This window comes from Dromaius novaehollandiae, chromosome Z (assembly GCF_036370855.1).
Source record: "Dromaius novaehollandiae isolate bDroNov1 chromosome Z, bDroNov1.hap1, whole genome shotgun sequence".
Classification (NCBI taxonomy): Eukaryota; Metazoa; Chordata; class Aves; order Casuariiformes; family Dromaiidae; genus Dromaius; species Dromaius novaehollandiae.
This window is the reverse complement of record NC_088132.1, coordinates 36,658,843-36,684,444: the sequence shown is the minus strand read 5'-3', so window position 1 is coordinate 36,684,444 and position 25,602 is coordinate 36,658,843. Positions and strand designations below refer to the sequence as shown.

At 38.3% G+C, this 25,602-nt stretch overlaps 1 protein-coding gene across 3 annotated transcripts in view; it reads left to right on the top strand.

The window, feature by feature from the left end:
* The window catches only part of LOC112992391 (multiple epidermal growth factor-like domains protein 10), a 104,308-nt gene that overhangs the window by 35,270 nt on the left and 43,436 nt on the right, over nt 1-25,602 (top strand). For all 3 annotated transcript variants that reach the window (XM_026115413.2, XM_064501398.1, XM_064501397.1), the window contains exons 5-8: nt 5,349-5,441; nt 19,516-19,762; nt 20,402-20,522; nt 22,357-22,493. In XM_026115413.2, the coding sequence (XP_025971198.2) occupies nt 5,349-5,441; nt 19,516-19,762; nt 20,402-20,522; nt 22,357-22,493 (598 nt within the window). The remainder of the gene's footprint in view (nt 1-5,348; nt 5,442-19,515; nt 19,763-20,401; nt 20,523-22,356; nt 22,494-25,602) is intronic.

The window sequence follows — 25,602 nt, the reverse complement described above, 5'->3', positions numbered from 1 at the left end:
TGTGGCAGCCTCATGTTGCTGAAGCCTCTAAACATTGTATTCACAGGGATAATCAATGACCAACAGCCAAAGAAGAGCACCAGCCAGAATTTAAAGGGTTTATTTTTTCGAGTCTGTCTGAGTCCGGTCTGAAAAGATGAGTTTGAATTCATGTCAAGACACAAGGTTTTTGTTGAATTGTAACTCCAACCTTCACATTCATTCCTGAAAACTTTTGACAGCTGAAGCTTGTGTTGAGTTTTCGCTTTTTGGTAAAAATTCCATTTGCATTTTGGCTATGGATTTGGTAGGTAACCTCCTATATGGTGAATACACTACAGGCCTTTCTTATAGCTCACTCTAAATAAAAGATAACTCTTGCACTGTAAACTGCCTAGACTCTGATACGGAATTTTAGCATCTTCATCCTTTAACTAGTACCATTGATAAGCTTGCGGGTCATGCTACAATATGAACAGTCAGCCTTTCAAGTACCAATATGATCACTAATATCCTGGAATGAATCTTCACACCTTTAACCTGAGAAACGGACAGGCAAGTAACAGTAATGGCACGGGCAGTAACAGAAACAGGTAGTGGTAATGGCAACAGCAGAGAGATCCTATCACACCTTATATTTAGGTCGAGATATTTATGTGGATTGTAGGATTCTGACTCACGTCTTTGTTTAGTTAAAGATGTGTATAAATACTTTAAATTGATATGAATGTTACACCTATTGTTTGCAGCTTTTTCTAAGGCACAGGAATATGTGTGTTGAATTTCTTCTAGACAGAGAATGGAAAATAAATCATCTGTCTCAATACATGACTGAATATCAATGCATACAAGAAAATAATTAACAAAAAGATATAGTCTAGCATACAATACAGAAGTGAAAAATTTATTTATATGTGAAAATGCACATTTTAAATGGAGTTTTAAAGATATGTGAGTTTTATTTTGCAAGAAAAGTGCTGAGTATTTGGTGCGTATTTTAATTAACTGTTAGCAAGTTAAGGTTAATTTTTGTAGAGTATGTAGATGAGTTCTTTTCCATTCCTAATTTTAAAAGGTTTATGCACTCAAATTTCTTTACAAAATTTTGAGGATTTCAACAGCTACAGAAGCTTATTTTTTTCGAAAGTGATAAATCTCTGCAAATTATTCTTTCTGAAAACTCTAGATACCCAAATTAGGGTAGTATAGTATTAGCAGAAATACGAAACAGAAAACACAGTCATGCACACAGAGTGATTTCCTTTGTTGGAACTAAAGGAACTAAAATAGAGATATACTTACAACCCGAAAACAGACCCAGTTTGGATATTACTCAGTTCTTACTAATATGAATTCTCTGTAAAGTTGATAAGAATTTTATTTAATAGGAGATTTTAGGTTTTAGCTCATCCAGTGGTGTGATTTGTTTCCTTAAAAGCTGGAAGTCTAATTGTGGAAATGTAGTTAATTCTCCTGGTCATCTACTCACGCGCATAATTACAGGAAAAATATTTCAAGCTTTTATTTGTGTTATTTGTTTTATATCTGGCTTTTCAAAATGAAAAAAAGAGCTGTAAGAAGGCATGCATAAACTTTTATTAAAGATAAAAAATCTCATTCCTTTTCAAAATCTGCTATTGCAAATTCTTCCGTATCTTCTTTTAACCTCAGATAATTCTACGCACAGCTGCTCAAATGTCGTTTGTAGTGGCTTATGATTAAGTAACTCCATATCACTTTCTTAATCACAGCGAGCAGATTCATAAAATGCCATTCAGAAATTTCAAGTCTTATCAGGTTTCACCGTTCGTATACGCTGTAGTTGCGAAGTGGAAGCCTTACGAGATGGGTGGCTTGCACCGCGCGGCTGCAAGGCTTTTAGTGGGTGGCAGAATGGAGGCGCGCGCTGCCTTCACACCGCGGGCGGTACGCGGGAGCCCCGCAGCGTACAAGTAGGTGTTTGAATTGCAGCCTTTCCTGAGCTCCTTTCCATTGATACCAGTACGAGCCATGTGACCCGTGCCTGAAAATGGCAACTTGATCTAAAACAGTGTTACACGCGCTATGCTTGTAGCTTAATCCCTTTGCTATGAGCTGCCCGGCTGACGCGGTGGAGCTGTGGCCCGTCTGCGAAGGTGCTGGTGAAGAGCTTGCCTCGCGGCGCGCTCGGCTTGCTCTCGTAACGGTGCCGGCGCTTTGGGTGGGTGACGTGCCTCAGCAGGGCGCTTTCCTTCGGCTGGTTACAAAATACCAATTACTGCAAGTGGGATAGACACAGATCTCGGGGAGCCTCGCGCCTCCCACCCGGGTGTCAAAAGGGCTGGAACAGGGAATTGCAGGTGCACTCGCAGGTATTTTATAGAAACTTCAGTTAGCTGGTACTCTGTAATCAGAGACTGGCAAATCTCCCTTTTCTTTTTTAAAAAGAGGAGAAGATGTGATCCACTAACATATCAACCTGCAAGTTTGACGAGGTAAGATTTTAGAGAAGATTTTGAAGGAAATGATAAATAAGACATACAAAAAAATGGAAAATAGGATGTAAAAGCAAATATGCAAGAGTTAAGTTCAGGTTTCTTTTCACATGGTAATTGATTTTCCTGACAAAGGAAGAAGGTAGGATTTTTGCAATTTACTGGTGTCAGTGAATTTTTGGTACTTCTTTACACTGCTCAGTACCAAAGAGACTTCACATTAAGTTTGTCACCTGCTCTTGCGCATAAATATTTTCTTATGTCTCATTGTTCTGTAGGAAGCCCAGATAAAGTAGGTTCTCTGTCCCTGATGTCACTCATACCTTTTCAGCGTGTTCACTACTGCTTTTCACATTGCTCTCATCTTACATGTTTTTGTAGGTCCTGTAGTAAATTTTGATTCTCTTATCTCCATGTTCAGTGCAATAATTTTGCAATAGCGGCTGGGTGTTATGAATGTTCACTTGGATTCAGTTGCCAAAAATCTCGTGGTTAGTCCCAGAAGATGTCTAGAGAATAATTTTTTTTTAATTTCAAAATAGATTTTTACTTGTGTCCAGAGTGCAGGAAGAAATCATTCTTTGATCAGATATATTTTTGAGAAAGTTTAAGAAAGAAATATTAAATATTTTTATATACATTGTACATTTTTTGAAATATACTTCAGTTTTACCTCTTCAAAGTAAAGAATTACATGTACCCCTTCTTCGAGATGGAAATATTTGTGTTTTTAAAATGATAAACATGTATCATACACAAGATCTTTATTGAAGTTATTTGGAAGCAGTAATATTTACATTGTATCACATCCTTCAGTGGACCTGATCATGTGTTTCTTACATTGTTAGAGCCAGCAGAGTTTTGGCTGTCAAAAAACCCAAGATGATTACTCATAGATAACTTCTGCAGAGACCTAGTAGTGAGGATCATGTTTTGAAGAGTTACATTTGATCTAAGTTCTACTACGGTGAAAACTGAAACTCCACTTCATTGGCTTAAGAGAAGCTCATGTTGATTTAACCTGTTATGACTAAACTAAGAATACAGCTATAATTCAAGACATTGCAAACACGCTGCCCCCAAATTTCATCTGTTGTACTTTTCTTCAAAGCCAACTCTATTTTTTTGCTAAAGTGCCTTTTCCCAAGTGCTGCTCGTCTCTACGTTTACAGAGCTAAAACCACCTAGGAAACGGGCTGCTCTGGTTTTACACATCTTCGCTTTTGTATTTCCTTCTTCCGCCTACGTCACAAAATGTGCAATGGGGTGTGGCTTTAGTGCGTTTAGTCTCAGTGCTCAGGAGTTTGAATCCAGTCTGTTGGTATTCACAAAGTTATTCCCACGTGTACATGCACAAAGACGTGCGTGTGAACTGTTACCTTGTGCTATCTTATGGTTTACAGGGATGATTTTACAATGCATTTGGTTTAGGGAACATTTCAGTGCCCAAAGCAGCATTTATTTGGCAAGAATTTTCAAAGATGCAAAAATACTTCATGTCTAGTTGTAAGACTAATGGAAAATTGTGCTGCATTGTTTAAATTAATTCTTTCCATAATAAATAGAGAACAATGAAATAGTTTTGCATTGATAGTCTGCTATTCAAAACATATATTCTCACTGTTGATTTCAAATGAAGATAACTTTAATGCACATCTGAAAAGCAGCTGATTAGAAGTAAAAGTTGAGAAGGAAAATTAAAGGTTATAATGACATGTGATTAACAGCCTGGATCCCAAGTAACTGAAGATTTTCGTAATATATATGATTGATCTCTATGAGGCTTTCATTTTTCTTGGCCACATAAAATATAAAGATGCCCGTCCTGCCTCATCATGTTTAATTAGGAAAAAATCAGAGGAAACTTTCAAAGTATTTTTCCTAATTACTGTAGAGCATTTTCAATACATTCAGAACAGAAATAATTCATATTTAGCACCATTAAATTTCTTGTGCAGACCAACCTTCTATTTTTCGCCATTATTCGCTTCCCATTCTTTGGTATACCGATCAGATTCCTGTCATAGTTTTTCTGGAAATATAGGTACAAAGAAAATTCTCATTCTGTGTATATTTTTAAAGCATTGTTCTTGTTTGAATTTGATAAAAAGTTATTACTATTATGTATTTTGCAAAATTAACAAGATTTCGAGATGAATATGATGCCAGCAATCTGTGTTACTAGTTGTGAATTTTCCCTCTTCAGTGTATTGCGTTCTGATTTAGTTACATCTGTGTACTTGGTATAGAAGCCATTTCATGTTTCCCTTGAAGTTTCCAACATACACCTTATTTCAAAATAAGCTTAACTATGAAAAAGCATATGCTTGAAAATAATAATAAATATTCTCATGAAATATTTCAAGATGCTCTACTTGGCGCTTAGAATAAAGGTTGCAGTGATGCATAAGTTTTATATTCTATGACTTACCTTAATTATCATCATTGTTTCATTGTGCTTTATCTGAACTGTGTGACCATTCACAAAAATCATTACCAAAATACTGGTGTATTGTGAATCAGAGCGCGAGAACCCCCCCTTTTTTGGATACAGAAGTCCCTCTTTTTTTCTTTGTGCAAGAGTTCACTTCCAACCTGTATTATTCCATGACTCTGTTATTTGCTTCGAATGTGTGCTATTTTCTCTTTGTTTAAATGCAAAAGTATTTGAGCAGCCCAACATGGTTTTAGTTGGAGCCTTCAGAATTAGGAAAGTGGAAGAGGTGGAAGTCAGAGAATGTATTTCGAAGAGAGGCCATCACACATTAATATGTTTATTTTGCTTTTAAAAGACATTTGAGCCAATGGTATGAAACCATCAGATTGGGCACGTTTTTCCTAGGGCAAGGAGTTTTCTTTACTTGTTTTGTTTATTTTTATGTCCTTCTTTGGCAGCTCACTGTGCTGATAAATGTGTCCATGGTCGGTGTATTGCTCCAAACATCTGTCAGTGCGAGCCCGGCTGGGGAGGACCCAACTGCTCCAGTGGTAAGTTCTCACCTGCTTCTGCTCATCTTGTGCTCCTTTCCCGGCGTTGTTCTCCCTTTGGGGCGGATTACCTTTGATCCTCTGCTCAGGCTCCTAGTCAAGGGTCTTGGTCTGAGTTATTGGATTAGTCTGCATGATCTGATTTTTCTTCATCTACTTTTGAACGATGTCATCATGTGCCAGCGCTAAAAATTGTGAGCTATTTTGTGCTTAGAAACATGCCAGATAGTCCAGAACTTAGTATCTGGAGAAGACAAAATACATTTGATCTGTAAATTTATCTCTATTTTTTTTTCTGTGCGCAAAAGATGATGGTGCAAGATCATGCTTAAAAGCTACAAGCAAAGTCTTCCTCACAACCACATGGGGCAGTAGGCAGGGATGGGCTGGCACCTTCCTGTTCAGCCTATGGCTGTAGCTGCGCACAAGCCAGTCGATGAGCAGGCTTAATAAAAAAAACTGAAGGCTGAGGCGTTACATACGGGGTACAAGAACAATGCAGAATATCAAAAACACAAAGTGAAGTCCTGAAATAAGAGCTGGCCTTTCAGTCGTTGCAGTTTTCTGGACTCTTGGAGAGTAACAACCTGGCGCTGCAGCCCCGGTGGCAGGCTGCAGCGCTGCTGTGGTGCCTGACAGAGGATCTTCATCTGCTGGGCAGGCAGAAATCACTCGGTGGCAACGCTGGCTTCTTTGCATAGTATCCCTTCCTCTGTCAGAGGTAATAACTTGTGGATGCTATGAATTGTTGCCTTTCTCTTACATCTTTTTCTTCCCTTTACCTGAAATACAGAATTTCACAGAATAATTCTTTTTTTCCCCCCCATTATAATACATTAGTTATTCCATCTTTTCTGTTCCTGTATGTACGGTCTTTGGAGAGGTCATCTTCAGGCTAACATTGCAGCCATATATGTCATTACACTCAAGTTCAAAGTAGGTCACTGCTAGTGACTATCCATTTGAAAGGGATTTATTTTAGCCAGTGATAAAAAACTGTGTTTAGAATTTAAACTTCACAGACCATATAAAAGTCAATTCGCAAGACAGAGCTGATGTCTTGCAAAGACAGTTTACTATCAGTTTCTTTAATATAGGATTTCTGTAAAAACAACAATTGAAAACCTAGATCATCAGCAGGACAACAGTAATTGTGGTTTACAGTACACCATTTTCGGCTTCAGTTGTTTTTCTGCTTAATTCAAAATAGGAAAATGTTCTTTTTTTGAAAACAAAAAGCTGTCACAGCTTTCTTTTTACGGAAGTGGTCTCTCGTTTAGGTAGCTTGTTTTGTGAAATCTAACAGCAAGTGGGGAAGTAGTAATAAACTACATGAAGGTAAACTTACCACTTTAAAAATGTTAATTTGGTATGTGGTCTTTGTATACTTAAATGTGATTATTTTCATACACAGCCCTAAAGAAACAGCAAGTACTGTATAAAGTGGGGAACTGGAAAGGTTGGTAATGCAATGTTACAGTAATACTGATCTTTATCTAGTGTGCTCAATACAGTCAATGGAAATTGCATGTTACCTTTCTCTCTGAAAGCCTAATAAATTGAGTTCCTCTGTAGCTAACCAAATATACAGAAGAAAGGTGTATTACTGTGCAGCGTAGAATGAGGAGATATTGTTACTTATTGAGATCTCCAAGTTCTGAACTCCCTGAAAGGGCATTTTATATAGGACAGGAATCTCTAAATCCTTCTTTGGAAATAATCCTTCCTCTCACAGGATTTTCTAGAGTCCATTTCCCTCACCTACGTGTTATAACTCATTTTGAATACATGTGCAGCTCTCTTCCTGTGCTTCTTCCTCAGTTCACTGCCTTTGACTGCTTGTCCCAGCAGCCTCAATGGCAAAAATACTTTCTGATGTGTATACACGACAGGCCAAAACTGAAAGAGCCTTTGTTCGTGTGCCTTTGAACAGTATCATCTCTTGAGAGTTTTGTGGTCCTCTAAAAGGTTCTGCATGACATTAGAGCTAACTGGAACTGCAGAAAATTGTTACAGATTGTTAGTGCAGTCCTCGGAAAAGGGAGATGGACTGATGAGGAAGAGGGTATTTTCGTTCATTTGTTATAGGGAGATTCATTTTGGAATCTGTCGCATTTCCATGCAGGCAAAACTTGAGTAAAATGTTACTTTTGCTGCATTGTCCTGCTGAACTTGAGTGATGCTGTTTGTTGCTAGCTGTGTGTGATTTTTCTCATGTGTGTGTGAGAACTACAGTGGCAATGAAATCAAAGTGCAGTGCATAGTATCGAAAAGACAAAGTGATAGCTTTCTGACTCTCTAGAGCTGACTTTTATCACTGCTTGGCCTATATAGGAGATAAACTCTTTCCCTGTTTTTCTTTAACTATATTTTCTCCATCCCCCACTTGATTAGCTTTAGTAAACAGAAAGGTACAATGAGACAAAATAGAGATATTTTTATTTTACAGTCAGTTTTGTTGATCTAGCAAATTATTCATTGAACAAAAATCCATGAAAATTGTCATTCTGTAATAATATGTATCATACAAACACCTTGTTGCCTAACTCAATAGTGGAGAAGGAACAAAGATTACAAGGCAAGCCTATGTCTTCATAAGGCAGGCACTCAGGCCTTAAATGGTTACTGATGACCAAACAAAGCGCTGAGACTGAAAGGAAGATATTCTCCTCAAAGTGAAAGAGGTGTTAGGCAAACTCCCTGATTTAATATTCAGTTCATTTTCATGGCCTCAAGTATGTTGGAAGCAACTGGGCTACAGAAGCACTAAACTTTTCGTAAAACTGCAGTCCTGAACCTTCTCCCAAAATACTATCCTTTCTTGATCAGGATTGATTATTGTCCTTATGTAGGAATTTCATCTATAAGTATTTGTGAACAGAGTTAAGCCTATAATATGCATCGATCCATCTGCCAAATCCTACAACCTGAGCTTGATTTTAGCTGTTGTTTCTCAACTCTGTTTGCCAGCTTTGTTTAACAGATTTTTTTTTAACTGTGTGCCATGACTTCTATATGATGGTGGCTTTCTGGGTGGTAATTGCAGACAAGTGCTTCCTAAGCGCTGTGATGTTCTTTCTAAAAATGACAGAGTGATTGCCTGGACTAAATTGGTATATTATACAGTAAAAGCTGTACAAGCAGCTTCCTTCCTTATCTTTGCGAGTGTACCACAGTGTGATATGGTCTAATAACCTTTCTGGGGACTAAACTTTTTGGGAGACTCTAATTTATTTCCTTTTGTGGCAACCATTACCTCCTTTCTGCAGTGAGTGTTATCCAATTCCTAACTGCCTGGATCAGTGCCCGCTTTCAGTTTAGGGGTAGAGGGATAAAGGTTTGAGCACTGTATCAGTACCTCTGAAACTGTCCTCATTCAGTGCTTATTTCTAGCCCAACTCGTAACTCTTCTCCCCCTGACATGCTCTGCCTTGCTGAAAACCTTACATCCTACCGGTGAAAATACGAATGGATGTGTTTTTCTGTGAGTAAAATATGAGTGGTGTCCTCAGAGTTTGGCTAATCATATAATATCTCTTTGGGGAATGTTTTCTGTAGGAAATGTATTTTTTCATCAGGCCTTTTCTTTTTGAGCACAGGAATTATACTGTATTAGATAGTGTTTGCCTGCAGTGAAGTTCAGTGGGAAGTGATGAAAGAGATGGTGATAATAGATATATATCTGCAAAGAAATACTATTTGGAGTGAGACATCACTCATTTACAAAACACTTCCATTCTAGTGGAAGAGATGACATTCAGGCAAAATAAGTTATTCTAATATAGATTTATTGACTGGACACAGTATACAGATCAATGACAAAAGAGTGGACAGAAGACACATTGAACCTATCCCTTGGAGTGAGTGAATTGGCCACCATGCCATCAGGATTGCTTTGAAAAAGTGTTTTGTGAACTTTGGGAATATAAGTTTATCAGTTCTGGGCTGGGGACAGGGACAAAATTTAGAAAAGGACACAATGGTAAAGATAGGTATGTTTGTAGATTAAACACAAAAACATCCAAATAGATTTGATTGAAGGAAGAAAAAAACAGCCTTTGCCTCCTAAATTGGATTATTATTTAAATCAGTTTTTTAAATTGGATATGTCAGATTGGATTTTTATATATTGTAAGAGCATATTTGACTACAGGTTGTGTGTAAGCAGTCTTCTGTGAAAGTTGCTGCCTGTAATGATAGTTGGCTCTCTAGATGTGCAGAGTTGATCAAACCGTGTTTCCCACTTGTAGATTCCATTTTCTGCTCGTTTTCTGTCCTCATTGCTGGAACAGCATTTGCAATAATACCTAATATATAAACGTGATGCTCAGTTTTGGATGTGCGTGAAAGTTAGATACACATGCAGCCTGATGAGAACTCTTAATAAGAAATCAGGACATTCGCTTTGTTTTTCTTATGCCTAGTAGTCCACAAATAATTCCTCCAAAATCAATAGGACAGCTTCTGTATAAGCTGGAGCAGAGGCAAAATGCCAAAATCAATTTTACACTGGCTCCTCTGAAAAGGTTATAGCCTTTGTGATCCCCAGCTGGCCAGAGCAATAAGGCAAACAGGGAATGACATGTATTCCTTTTTGAGCCATGACAAGTATGTTAGGATTGTTTGTGGAAATGTGAATAAGCATTTTCTATTTTATTGTATTTAAGTAATCTCAAACTTGTGTGAATTACTGCATTTTCATCTGTAATTTCATTCTATTGGTCATTACAAGAGTTTCATTGGGACTATAATCTGATGGCATGGAGCTAGAGCAGGTACCACTAAGGCATCATTTGGGTTCAGGATTTTATAAACCGTTAGAAGAAAACAGCCTGGCTCCTTTCTCTAATATTTCAGGTTGAGTGTTTAAAGCTAGCACCTCAGAAAAGATACCTTCTTACCTTTAAATGCACTTGTTAAGGAAACTTTTAGGAGACAGTAGCTCTGCTACTGTCCGATTTCCTTTACTGTCGCGGGTGTTTGTAAAGTTTGTAAATTCCGTGAAAATCTCACTGTTTTCTTCATGGGACTTGGCAGAGACTGCTTATGGCAGAAACTGGATCCCTTGGCATACTTTCTGTGAGACACTCACGTGAGTTACAAACGCTGCCAGTTTCTCAGTGGAGCGTGTAGTACCCATTAACCCTGAGGAGGTGGAGCTGTGAATGTTTTCCACCACCACCTCGGGTATTTTTGCACCCAGAACTCAAATAGCCCCATAAGCCCAGGTAATGGGCAATGTGCCTGGGAGAGTCTTACAAGTTCTGGAGGCACAGCCTGCGAATCTCGAATGCCCCTTGGATTAAGGGGCTTTCTGTTTTTTTTTGTTTTGTTTTGTTCTATTATTTTTTCCAAAAGCTTTTTGATTTACAGGGCTTGCAAGATACACTTAGATTGCTGATCTTTAAGTTTTAAAAGCTAAGCCACTCAACAGGCTTTAAGAATAGATACTGGTTGTAACCATGTGCTCACATAAAAAGTGCTTAATTTACAGAACTTAAACTGCTAAACGTGCTAGTGAAAGATCAAATGCAGAGCTACTTGCTTTATGGACAATGCAGAGAAATACCTTATTCAAGTAATGTAAAATTCCTCCCCCCAGCTTCCAAATGGCCACACATGCAAATATGTCCAGTTAGCAAAAGCTGACAGCAAGTCATGAACATTAATCTTAAACTTTTTTGTTGGATATATCTTTCTCATGCACTCCAGTTCCCTTAGCTGAAACTGCTGTAATTCACCTAACTGAATTTTCCTTAGTTTTGCCACCTGAACTCTTTATTCTGTCCTGAACAAGACTGAGTGTCCTCAGGCTGAAAAATTAACCCCACCGGCAAGCTAGATCAGGTGCTAACAGGCAAAACAGAGAAGTTACCGAAGGAAGGTATTGCAGGAAATGGCAGTAGTTTCGTTCATTTGTAAATATTTTCTGGAGCAGAGGTGCTTTTCACTTCCACTTTTGACCATTTTTTTACATCAGTAAACTTGTGTTTACCTAAGCTAATTTGTTGAATAACATTTCTTTTTCTTTCTTTCTTTTTTTAATTACAGTGCGGAAGTATTTTCAGTTTTGCTTAACTCTTATTTCATTCTGCCTTGTATATTTAGTCACTGGCCACTGGCTTCTTTAGTAGGTTTTCAGGGATATGAAGAATAACATTTGTTGTTAATTTAAAAATGAAGATGACCTTCAAATCATTGAAAAAAGGGAAAAAGGCTAATTTATGGTCCTGCAAGGAGATCTGTGCAAATTCAGGATCACAGACAACAGTCCATTTTACTCAGTACAATGAAATTCCTATCATTTTGTAACTTTCCCTATAATAATGATTATTTTTAACAAGTTTCATCTCAGTAGCAAGATAAAATTAACACCAAGAGCCATCTGTGTGTTTTTCTTAGCCATTATCCAACCTTGTGTTCTGATGTCCAAAGCACTTTAAAGGGTCTTCTGAAATATATGGCCTGTGAAAGGCATATAGTTCCAGTCTTTTATGGGATCTGAAAAACACATTTTCATTGTTCTCCCACTTCACGGATCAAAAGGCTTTTACAAAGTAAAAAAAAAAAAAAAAAAAAAAAAAGAAAAACCCACTAAAATCTAAATTAAATTAAAGCTAACATCTTGAAAAAAAATCCTTTATACAAAACAATAAGAAAGAATGAAAAATACGCCACAGGGTAAAAAGCCTATAATGTAACAAATGAAATCACACAGAAACAAAAGATTCAAAGGAAATCCAGGTTTAATAGAAAGCGTGTTCTGCAAAAAGCACTATGCATTTCTGTGTCTGTGATGTAGGTAAAACAAGTACTTTAGTAAAAGGCATTGATATTTTGTAATTATTAAAAATGATTCTCAGCAGGAAAAGATTTATTTTCTGATATGCATGTGCATATATTTGTCATAACATCCTGAGGTGACCAGAACAGAGCATATGCAAAAATATATAGAGAACAATCACATGTTATTAAATCAGACATTTAAGTTTTTCCAAATGATATTTTTACTGGGGTACTCAGTATAGCTGGCTTTGTTTTCCAGCCTTTTAGACTCATCTTTGAAATTTGTTTGCCGTATTCCAAATTTACTGTCTTGTATCCCTAGCTGACATAGTGGTTGATGTCACTAGTAGCTTAATGCATCTTGTCAAATTTCGAACACACTTCAGTGTGTTGAGTTTGGTTGGTTTTGAAATCAGCATAGCTTGACTTTTATTTGGTTTAAATTCAAGTTGGAAGAATAATTATCCTGTCCTGTAGGTGTATCCTACAGGAGAATAATGCCATCAATTTAAATCTACAACTAATCAAACCATAGTATCAGAGAATAATTGCAAGAATATTCTGTAAACTTTGCAATAAGGATGGTCTGGATTTAGATTAGTGGCAACATTTATATTTTTGTTATGAATTTCACTTTGTGAATCAATGAGTGCTGTTCTGAACACAAACGGAAGTTAAGACCATTAAAAGGAGTGTCTATGTGGCTATAAGCTTTTTGGTATTTCATTCTATGCTTGAGAATTCCACATCAGCTAATTGAATATACTGATGTGTATTGAGTACACATCAGTAGTTGATGTAGTAATAAAATACTATCCCAGTTTAGTTTTGTGTAGGTGAAAGGTACATGATTCATTAATGTAATATATGACCTATGCGACTGTTGTTACAGTATGTGAAAACCTTTCTTGCTGGCCAGAAGGACATTGATTCCATTTTCTGACAAAATTTTAATCTAGAGTGTGGTGTAAGCCATATCTTTCCAAACCTTCACATTGCAACTGTGGCATTCTACTCGGGCAAAGCAGCGAAAACATTTTCATGCATGGAAAATATAAGAGTATCCAGTGCACAAATTAGAATTGAATTTCACTTCTCCTGTTGACACTTGAAAGTTAGATGGGGCATCTGTTATTTATGGAGAAAAAGCAAGAGTTGATCTGGGTGTATTTCCTCACTGAGGTCCTCAGAATAAGAGATGAGGTGAGTGACTCCTTTCACCTGTGAATTGAAATGTAGCCTTCATAAAAGTCATAGTGTTTTGCTGTGAGTTTCTTATTGAGATCCACCAGACTCTACTTACTACTGCTTGGATATCTAAAATATTAGTTCCAGAAATGTGTATTTATATTAGAACAAGCATGTTTCTTGTTTCAGGAGCTGAAGGAAGAAATTCTAACCTACGGACAGTTTTAGGACAATTTATAATAACAAACCTGTCAATGGGCTACTCCTTTGGATAAAACAAAGTTTTCTCAGTATTGGTCGATTTTACTTTTGCTGGCTATTTGTGGCCATTAGTGTATTTTTTATCCCCGATAATGCAAATCACCTGTGGACCTCCCAGAAACATTCCTTTTTTCTTATTTATATCCTCTGCTCCAAAAAGACTGGAACAGGTTTTAACAAAGCACGTTGTAGTCAGTCTATTTTAGCTGTAGGTGATGGTGATGACTGGAATAATGGCAGACCTCATCGCTGTCCCTACTGGGGATTCATGGTCTCCTTCCACAAAAAAAATGCAGGACAGAAAGTTGCCTGTGTCCCGAAGAGCTTGCAGTGGAAGGAAAAGGAAAAAGGTAACACAGAGCTTGAAATGCATGGGGGATGAGGAAGGAAACAATTATAATCAGTATGGCAAGCTGTGATTTCAGCATACTTGCTGCTTAACCAGAATCAGCTTTCTGTGGACTTTACAGCAAGGAGGAGTTGTACGGTAGGGAGGTGGAGAACAACGTGGCAGCTTTATGGGTGGGCTACAGAGAGCTTGTGCCAAGTGTTAGAGGCAGCTTGAGGGGAAGCAGGAAAGCTGATGGTGTGAAAATGTAACAAGGGGGCTGGTGTCATGGGCGGTTTAAATGTGGAGGTTGCTACTTGGATACTGAATGAGAAATGATAGATGAGCGATAGACGATAAAGGCCCTGAAAGTAAGGACAAGGCAATAGAGATCCAAGAGTCAAAGGAGGGATGCAAAGGGTGGCACAAAGATTTAGACTTGTCCTTGATGTGACAACCTACAAAGGAAGAGAGGTCAGTCAAAGATGATGTTGAAGTTATGGGCAGCTTAAGTTTGTTTTACACACTGGAACAAAGAAAATCAGCTTTTACTTGTTAAAGGCTGTTACTCCCTTGAACCAATCTGAAGAAGTTAAGTTGGAGTTTAGAGGAGACAGGGGGATAGGAATTCTGCATATTTGCCACTGCTTATCTAAGTTAAATTTATACTTGACAATATTGCACTCCAAGTGAGGGAGCAGTTCACTCTGTTTCTGCTGATTGTGGTAGGGAGAAAAAAAGGATTTTGTTTTTAGTTGTTTTAAAAGCCCATGAAACTACATTAGGCTAATACTCTGATAAATGTCTCCTCTGTTTTGGCGACAGCGGTATGTATTTTCAGAAACACACAACAGTGTTTTGCTGTACAAAGGCAAAAAGATCTGTAAGCCAAAATAAAATCTCATTCCGTTGTCTTGGTGCTACATGTAGGACAGCTACAAAAAACGATGGTGAGAAAAGTACATTTTAGTTTTGCTGAGACTCTTCACTTTTACCTCTCCATTAGCAAGAAAGAAAGACAAAAAGAGAAGACAGATTAAAAAAAAAACCTGTAATAAACATTTTCTACCTTGAATATCATGTTATAAAGGCAACTGTAGCATACTTAAGGGGTAGTTGTAAGTCAGAGTTTCTAAGGAGAATTTTCTTCTGAAATGGTCTTTGGCTTGATTTGATAGCCTTATTTTGTTCTCATTATGTGCCATTCTTTAGAGATGTACAGAATTGTAGGTGATTAGGGTGGATTCGTCAGGAATAAACTTGCTCATTTGCACTTCCCTTTTTGTTGCCTTTCAATGAAATCAACTAAAAAAAACAGGAAAAAACTTGACACGTGTGACCACATTTTGTTAATAATGCCTTTGTTTATAAGGAGCAAGAAAGAAGTTATAAAACTCTTCAGGTGCGCCTCTAAATCATTATACAAATTTGTATCTTACAGTGTAAAGTATCAGGGCTCCCTGCATCCCAATTTGCAAATCGCCAGCAGCTCACAGAAGCCATGTGCATAAAAATGAGACCAGCCCAGCACAGTAACAATGTGCACTAAACTTATTATAATATGAAATACACAACTTTAAATCTTCAAAGATTCTACAGAAGGCCCAAGAATGATACCAATTTGCATCACAGATTTCATTTCTTCTTTTTTTTCTTGAAGGTGATTCTTTTATGCTTGAATCCTTGGGTTGGTCTGTTCCTAAAGTTGTCATTTGGCACTGAGCTCCAGAGAGCATTTCTAATTTGTTTTTATGTTTGTAGACTGGTATTGTCTTAGAGGTTCATATGGTATTTATTTTAAATGAGATTTTATACAATGTAATGCCCTTATTCCTAAAGGCAAGCCTTCGCTTTCATGGAGCAGCCTTTTGAGAGAGAAGTTTTCTGTCCCATATCTGTAACACTGTGGGCTGTGCACAGCATGTACTGTGGTAACTAAAAAGATATTCCCAGATGAACAGAATGTATAAAAAGAAAAATGACAACAAGGTGCGACATCAATACCACACAGTGTTTGTTAAACATTTCTTTTGGTTTTTTTTTCCCCTCCTCTACAGCCTAAAATGAAGGCGGGAAGAGCCCAGTGAGTTTCCCGCAAAAGCTGGTAGCAGGCAGTACAGCTAACTTGTTCTCCTGTTTAAACTAGAAAAACTGGGAGGTGAATATAACGTATGTGAAAAAGGAAAGGGAGTGACTTGGAAGAAAGTTACTTTGCATGAAACAAAGCAGGATCGGCCGGTCTATATGATAAATATAGAAAATTAGCTGCTGGTTTATGGGCTCTGTTGCAGCATTTGCTCTGTTTCCAGGAATTAGTGGGGCTGGGTTACATTATCTGTTGCTGGAACTGTTCAGAACATAAGACTTTTGTCTTCCTATTTTGCTTCCCTTTCACATATAGCTTGCATTGAGACAGATGATTTACAACTTCAATTCTGTTCAGAAGTCAGTAGCTGACACGTGCGTGTGTGCGTGTGTGTGTGTTTGCATACACGCGTGTGTATGTGACCTTGGTGCAGTCAGGACAGTCGTAGCAGCTATTCTGATTAAACTCCAGCTGACAGTCTGTAACCCGACGACAGTCATTAACTCCAAGACTATCCATTCCACCAGATTAGCAGCTGTGCAACTTCCAGCTTGGCTTTCTGAATACTAGGAAGGAGCAGAAATAGTCTGATGTAATAGTTGGTAAATTTAGCCTCCAAAACTAATTAAAAAATAAACAGAACTCGCCACAGGAAACATTGCTGCCCCTTGCCCCCTTTCTTAGCAATAATCTAAGTATCAGTTTCTGACAAATCACTTTAATTTCCTATGGGGGACGTTATCGATTAGCAGTCAAGGGACAGAGAGGCAAAATATGTGATTTATCCATCTTGTTCAAAAATATTATTTATTCCCATTAATCCTCCAAATTTCCCCACAGCTCTGCCCATAACTCACAGTTAGATAGTAGGCTGGTGACAGACCTTGCGTAATGGACTGTCGTACAGGCAGGCTGTCATACAGCCAGGCTTGTTCTGGTAGAGTGCTTTGGCATTGTGCTGGAGTGAAATAATTATGTAGTCAATATTTGTTACCCACCTGGCCATTGCCAAGAGGCTGATCAGGAGGCTGGAAATCCTATTAGCAGACATACGATGCTTTTTATTTTAATGATTTCCTGCAAACATAATGAGAAGATCTTGCCAGGAAACTAATAAATTATTATGTACTGCGCGGTACATGCTCTTGCAGTAAAATAGTCTAGAAAGGTTCAAGTTCAGAGACAGAGCCTGTTCACCTCTGACGTCAGTAAATCTCCAAGAGACAGCAGCGAGCATCCCGGGGAGGCAGGCTGGAGATGGGATTTTTGAAAAGAGCGGAGGGAGTGCAAGGCCTCCGCGGCTCCACAAGTGAACTAGCCTCTAGCGAGGCAGTCCTGGCACCTGGGTGCTCACTGCCGCGGCAGGTACGTGGGAGTAGGTGGTTTTGATCTGTATGGCTCTGAGACTCGTTACACTGCTTCTCCAAACAGCTACGTGAATGTTGCTGGACTGCGTCAGATATTCCAGGTGTTGGTAGAAGAATATGAGCTGGAATTTATCAGCCAAGAATAAGTCTTCTCTTGTGTGTCATGTCTTTATATCTAAAGTGGGTTCAGGCCAGGTTCATCCTTGACTGAGTTCTGCGCTGGGAACAGTTGTGGTCTGGTGGTCAGTTTGAATACTTCAGTTCATCAGACATCCCAGGGCATCTTTTTTTAAACTATTCCATGAGGAATGGCTGATTCTTTTTTTTTTTTTTTTTTTTTTTTTTTTTAATCTGGGAGCAGAAGGAGGACTGTTATCTGAATCCAGTCTGAGGTATTAAGCAAAAAGAGTGTAGGAGCCTTTGCAAAACAAAACAAAACAAAACAAAACAAAAAAAAAAAGTGGAGGGGTCCTGAGAGAAAATGTGACTGTCTCAGAAATCCACCACTCTTAAAGCCAAAAATAGCTAGTTTCCTGAAGAAAAACTGAGGACACGAGCATGAGGATTACACTTTGTTCCACACAGACGTGTTAAAAAGAAATGTATAGCAGTTTGGAAGAAATGGGGGTTATCATGGGGGAAGGCATCTTATGAGAGAGATGCGATGTGGCATGGACAGTAGTGAGTTGCCCATGTAGCCCAGAACAGAAAATACGCGTCTTCAAATACATAAATGGAGAAGAGAGAAGACAATAATAAAGCGGGCAGTAATTCCACCAGTTTGTTTGGCAGTATTGGGTGTTTGTAATACATATGTTTTTGTTACTGTGTATTGTGTGTAGATGGACACAGTGTCTACATTATGGATGCATGTTCCAGTGGCCTTTACTGGAAAAAAAAATTGTAAAGAAAAAATTCTTAAAAACCCTAATCCTTTTTTTTCATTTGTGTAGCCTGAGTGATCAGTTCCTATAGTAAAATTATTCCTACCCTGAGGAGGTATCTTGAATTATTTTGTCTCGCTCTAAGAAAATATGTCTGCTCTCTGCCTGGCTTTTTTGCCTCAGGAGAAGACCGAGAGAACAATGCTTGTCAGTCACTAAGGGCAGAGCCCGAGCTTCCAGCTCTTGCAGCTGAGGTTTTGCTGTTGTGCTGTTGTTATCAACAGAATGTAAAAATATAAAGCAGATCATTTGACCATATGATGAGCACATTCCTATTGAACTCTAGGTGACCTTAATCTTCCATCTCTTTACAGAACTCCTGTGTTTCTCACTTAAGAAAAATTCTTCCTAAACAGTAAGGTTTTTCTTTTGATAGTGAAATGCTCTTTGAGTGGTTTGCTTATAGGGCTTTAATGGACTACATTGGGGCAGACAAAAAAAGATGTGCTTGAATGAATGTAAAAGCACACTGGATAACAAAAATGGTAACATCCACATGATGTTTAACTACATCATAGTTTTTATTGCTTGGTGAAATATTATTTATTGCACATTCTTTTGCACTATCATTGTATTGCAAGATTGAAAAGGAACTATTTGCATTCATGTAAACTAGTACAAACTTCTGGATTCAGAAAAAGAAATGCCATGCAGTATGATAATTTTATGATAAGTAAGCTTTGCAACTTCCTTGTGGAGTTCAGATCATTGCTTATAGATCTAGACTATATTTTTTTATTTTTTAAGTCATTGAGACTTGTTTGTGTAAATGAAGGCTCACCACAGCCATGACTGTTTCTTGACGGTGGAGAGTCATAATGAAGACTTGACTTCTCTTTAAAGTGAAGAGATTGGAACTTGCATTTACTTGAGTTTCCCATTTCAAAGTGTTCTCCTTTATGCATAAAAAATTAATTTGTAAGCATAAATTAATTTCTGTCTGCCTTTCAAGATCCTTGAGGACCAGGGAGAGATGAGGATGTCTCTCCTACTGTGCACTGCATAAGTTGTTCTCCTTTATAACTTTTTTTTTTCCAGATGACTTATAATATCTTCAGTGCTGTAATGTGAGCTATTATAAAACTGCTGTAAACTTTTCCTTCTACCCCTTCAGCATGTGACAGTGACCACTGGGGACCTCACTGCAGCAGCCGTTGCCAGTGCAAAAATGGAGCCTTATGCAACCCCATCACTGGAGCCTGCCACTGTGCATCGGGTTTCAAAGGCTGGCGCTGCGAGGAACGCTGTGACCAGGGGACATATGGAAACGATTGCCATCAAAAATGTCAGTGTCAAAATGGAGCCACCTGCGACCATGTGACTGGAGAGTGCAGATGTCCTCCTGGATACACTGGTGCCTTGTAAGCAGCGTGTACATTATTAATTGGGGGGAGGTATGAGATTTGGCTAGTGCTATCAAGAGAAATTAAATTTAGAAAAAATTTTAACACTGTGTTGTCGGTCTGGCTGCTGTATGTGACAGAGGAGCAGGACTGGCTAAGAAGAAACTGGGCAAACCTTCTTTCCGTGCATTTGCAGGAGTGCAGTTGAGGGAAAGCCCCCTTGATCTGGACTGCCAAATAAAAGCTACAAAAAGTAGCAATGGGAGCTTCTTTATGGCCAACGTGAAAATTGTTTGGCTGCAAGTCTGGAAAATAGCATTGAAATGTACAGTTATTTGGATTTCTCATTCTAGAATATATTTTTGAGCTTTGTCAGTAACAATGTACCAGCACCAACCCGAACTAGTGTAGGAAGGGATATCTTTTTTTTAAAAAAAAAATATATATATATCTGTTTACAATTCCTGAACTGCTGGGTCTGTTTCCTTAGATTTGTTGCACGGATACTATACACTGTTCAGTTTGCTTCCCTTTTAGTGTGGATTGCCTTCTGTTTCAAATTTCTTGTCTGGAAAATTAACTACAGTGTTTAGAATAGAGATGGCTGGAGATGGGAGAGTATGCCAAAGTAACGATTGTATCTTCCCAACCCTTTAGCTGTGAGGACCTCTGCCCGCCGGGGAAGCACGGACGGCAGTGCGAGGAGAGGTGCCCCTGCCAGAACGGAGGAGTGTGCCACCACGTCACCGGCGAGTGTGCCTGCCCACCCGGATGGATGGTAAAAACACTTCCCGAAATCAACACAACCCCCCAAAGGATCCGCATTTGTAGACTTTGGGCAGTGTTAGAAATGGATAGCGAATTAGGATAGCAAAGGCAGTCTGCCTGTGGCCAGGAATAATAGGAAATGTTATTTTAGCATACACTGCTCCTACAATGGACTGGAGTAAAATACTCGCAAAACCATCTGTTATTGAATATCTCCCAGTTCTGCGCTGCCTTTTTTAAACCACGTCAGATTCTGGGAGACAAGAATATGATTCATACTATGAAAAGACCACATCCTTTAAAACTTGTCTAGAAGTCATTTGCTAGTAGACATAATGTGATATTATAGGGAGGTAGTACTACTATGTATTTGGGAGATGGATTTTGTGCCTCTTTCCAAGTGGATGGTATATATTGCAAAAACACCAAACTTTTAGATACTGTGGTGGTGACAGAAATAGGACATCATAACTTTGACATTCTCTTCAGACTTTTTACCCTTTTGTCAGTGGGCAGGAAAAGAATTGACCTCTGAGCTGCAAATGAAACTCCTCGCTTGCCTGTAGTCTCCCCTACTACCAGCTGCCCATTGTGAGCTGGAAAATAATGGAGTAGGAAGGTGATCAAAACCTAAGTAACATTTTTAAATACATTTTTAGATAGTATTCATAAATAGCAAAATGTTTTCTATGAAAATGTCTGTTCTGGGTGAAAATATGCTTGAATTTTTAATTAGCTCATGATATAGGAGGACTTCTGTAATAGAGATCAGGTTTTCACCAGCTAGAGAGCATAGTTACGAATGGATCAAATCTCTTTTTACGTTTGCATAGCACTAGTCACTTAGATACCTAACTCACATTATGCAATTCTTACTTAACAGCAGAAAAACATAAATTAATGATGATAAGATACAAGTGTTTGCATGAATTCCTGATTCTCTTTATTGACCTAAGTACAGCTAATGAAAAATGATGTCGCATGTAAACATGTGTTGACAATTTTGTAGTAGTGTGTGTTAACTAATGTATTTCTAATTAGCTCTTTGATTAATTTTCTGTTCCAAGTGGTTATTTAAGCATAACTCTTCGTTAGTTTTAAATTTTTTAATTCCATAAACTGCAGTTTTGTCACTATAACCTTTTTTGCTTTTCATGTAAGGCTGGAATAAAGTAGCCAGGCATAAAATCTGCAGTATCTTATGTTAGTTCTGATGAAATGCCTGTAAGTGTGTTCCTCTTGAACTGGCTTCTTGAAAGTCTTAAGATCTTGTTCTCCTCTTATTGCACAGGTATAATTAATTCCAAGGAGGTAAATAGCATTGCAGAAATTCAAGACCTGTGTAAGGGAAGCACAAATCATACCTAAGCTTTTAAGATGTGCTACTTTTCAATGAAATTATAGAGCTTTTTTTTTTTTCCTGTTTTTTTTTTTAATCCATCTGATCATGAAGTAGTATAATTGTCGCATTACAGTAATTATTGCTTTCTACACCGCTATTCACCAGAGGGCATCTCTGGATGTCTTGATACATTCTACTCCTGATAAAGAAATTGGGAAGAACTTGCCATCAATTAGTCTTAAATGTCTAAGTGTTTACTGTTGCTTAGAGATAATGTTTTTCATTAGATTTGGCTTCCAGAATGGAAATCCTAGAAGATTATCCCCCCAGTGCTGAAACATACCCCTGTTTAAAGCTGGAGAAGAGTCTAGCATTTCCAAGACGAGCACTAGGCTCGTGACAGGAGATCTTCTTGATCTTCCTTCGTTACAAATCTTCTTTCTTCCCTGTTTGCTTGAGCTGCAATTCTGAGCCTAATGTTAAAATTCATTTGCACACGCAGGGCACGGTCTGTGGTCAGCCTTGTCCTGAGGGTCGTTATGGGAAAAACTGTTCCCAGGAGTGTCAGTGCCACAACGGAGGGACCTGTGACTCGGCGACAGGTCAATGCCATTGCAGCCCAGGTTACACGGGCGAACGGTAAGGAAAACTTATTTCCACGAGAGTGTCGAACCTGCAAAGGGTCTACTGCAACAGAGAAAATTAAGAAGGGGTAGAAAGCCAAATGTGAATGTCAGTGATACAGTTAAAGGAGTTTTGTGAAATGTTTGCTGTCACTTAGCTGACTCTAAATCATAAGTTAAAAGTGCAAAAATGGAAGATGTTCTGTGAAGGATTGTTCAGTTTCAGGATTTTTGTGCTGTGGCCCATGCACTGCCAGTGCCTTGTGGGTCTCCATTTGAGCGGTGTGAAGAATGACGCAGTTTGAGGTATGGCAGGGCAGTAAGACGGGAAGCTCTTGGTTTTGCGCAGATGTTTGGCAGATGGAGTAGCAAGGGAGGCTCATTCAGTTCCTCTTCAAAGTGAGTTCTTTCCTGAAGTATTTCATTCAAATGAAGAAACTAAATATTCTTATTTTCTGACTTTGCCATTAAAAATCTTCTTGGTAGATTTCAGAGGAAAGAAAGAATAGCAAGACTTACCTTTTTGAATGCAGTGGAAAGTGATGGTAGGAGTGCTTTGCTGCATATATTTTAAGCAGCATAGCAACTCATTTGCTGAAGTCAGCAGTAGCTTAATCACTGGGGTCAATCCAGGGGATCTCTGCCAACAGTAGTAGGTATTATAACCATATGCACTTCCCACGCAAGTGTTCACAGGACATGGGGAGAGCTGTGCCAGACATGAGGGGAAAAAAAATCATGAAGAAGAAGAAAAACAATCAGTCCAGAGCCACTGGACTGCCAAAATTAAATATTTGCCTCTGTGAAGAAACACTGCAGAAGATGGTAGATGCATTTAAAAAGGTACAGACAAGTCAGCAGGAAAATCAAAGGCATATCCATATGCAAATCTGCACACACTCTGGTGTTTGTAAAAGCTATTAAAATTTTTGTCTTGGAATTTAAATCTTACTATAATCTGAAATGCCTTGCAGGCTGCAGTATTTTGATCCCCTTTTCAAGTCTGAGCTTCCTCTTTGCTGCAAAACAGGCTGTATTTGCAACTCTTGTGTTTTCCAAGATATTGCTAAGGGCAGGAATGGGTCATAAACAAGGTCAGAGACGCCCATTTCTTGTTTAACATCAGCTGACTGGCAAGAGAGGAAAATGTTACAAGAAAAGCATGGGCACTGGGTGAGCTAGCATGTATGTGTCAGCAGCAAGTTAATGCAAGGTAATCTGGTTTAAATTACTCTGCTAATTGTTCTACCAAATACTTTTTGACTGATACTCATCTTCACTGCAAAATGGAAGAAGTTCTTTCACAAGTTGATGAGGACACAATTCTGCAAGGTTAAATTTTGTCTAATTTGGCTGGTATTCCTGATTGTCATTTGGGGAAATTTAATTCTCAGCTTTCTTTGTATAACCTCATTAGGAAATATTTAGCTCTATCAGCTGCATTATAATGCTGCCACTCTGAAGTAAAAAGAGATTTTACCGATGGCTTCAGTGAGAACAGAATTACAGATACCTTGAAACTTCTAGATAACAGTTTCAGGTTGAGGTAGATGCTACAGAAGCATGAAATGAACATGTTATCCACATTTTCTGCTAAATTCTGTTACATTTGGTGGTGCCTCGAACCATACCAGTCTTCAAAATTCTCCTAAAATAAACCATTAAGCTTACAAGAAATTACAAAGAATACAAAGTGAATAAGAAAGCTAAAAACTCTGTGCCATATTGTCAAGTACTATTTCTATACAGTCTCTGATCTGATTAAACTTCCAGGTGCCCAATTTGCAGAAGATGTTATGTGTGTAGTATTTCCTAATGGGTTCACAGCACACCTCAGGACTTCAATGTCAGCGTGTCCTGGGTAGAGGCTTTGGGACTTAGCTCTTTTGTCTTGCCGTCTACATGAACTGATCAACATATTTCATAGAATGCTTATATTTATAAATATGGGAGTTTTCCCTGACCCATAAGCTATGAAATATTTTTGTCCCTGGCTCTGAGGCATGAACCTGTTCACCTGAGAGGTCTGCTTTGAAACACATAATCAAATCTTTTAGGATGTACTTAAAGCAATAGCCTTCAGTAATGCTGTAGTACCACTGTCATTCCAGATTTTAACAGCTGACTCATAAAACACAGCGAAGTTAAGGTGGAAAATACCAAACTGATGCTATGGATTTCTCTCCTAAAACCACCAAATCAAATTGCTATAAGGAAACTCATTAGGAAATGAGTTGCAAGGTTTAGAAGCAGAATACTGGAAATTGGTTTTTAGTGTTTAGGTTGATAGCTAAACATGCCGTCTGATCTTCAAGATAAATAATGTCTTTCATATGTAACACTTAGGAAATACGATTGTTAGCTAAAGAAGCTATCTTATAAAAGCTACGTGAATGAAAGAAGAAAAGTTTGGAGAATAAGTCTTTTCATTAGGAAATACTTTGCTTAAGGAGCAAAAAAAAAATTATTGTTGTTCTCCCATATGGGTTAAATTCAAGTCTTTTCTAACACATGAAAGTGAAAATTAGTAAAGTTTGGGGTTCTTAAATATTTTGTGTTTCATTCTATGAAAGAGGACAAAATCAATATAAAAAAGTCTAAGATGAAATTTTTGGGGAAAAAAAGGTATTTTGGAAACATCATGTGTTTGGAAACACACTTAGAAAATATGGTCTTTGGATTCTGCTGGGAACCAGTGCCAGGGAATCTCCTGGCCCAGATGTCCGCAGGAGTGTGGATGCCTCGTGGCTGTTCTCAGTATTGCCAAATGGAGAATCTGGATCACTTTAACAACAACAACAACGATGGTACAGGTGGATGGCTTTTGAAGCTTCATTCCTTCTTCTCAAACTTAAGATCTGGTTTAAGAGGGTTTGATTTTGTTCTTGCTCTTGGATAAGAAATGCAGTGGCCTGTGTGGTTGTTGTCTCCCTATAGGAGAGAAGGGAGACCTTTCTCAAAAGGAATTTGCAGAGTCAGTGTTTTTAGCCTGTCCTCCTGTGATAAGCCACAAAAGAAACTAGAGTGGTAGCCACTTTTAAATACAGAGTTATATAAATACAAATTCCTGCTCTACTTGTGAAGAGTTGTAGAACTGTATCAGAGATTCTTCATAAACTGTATTA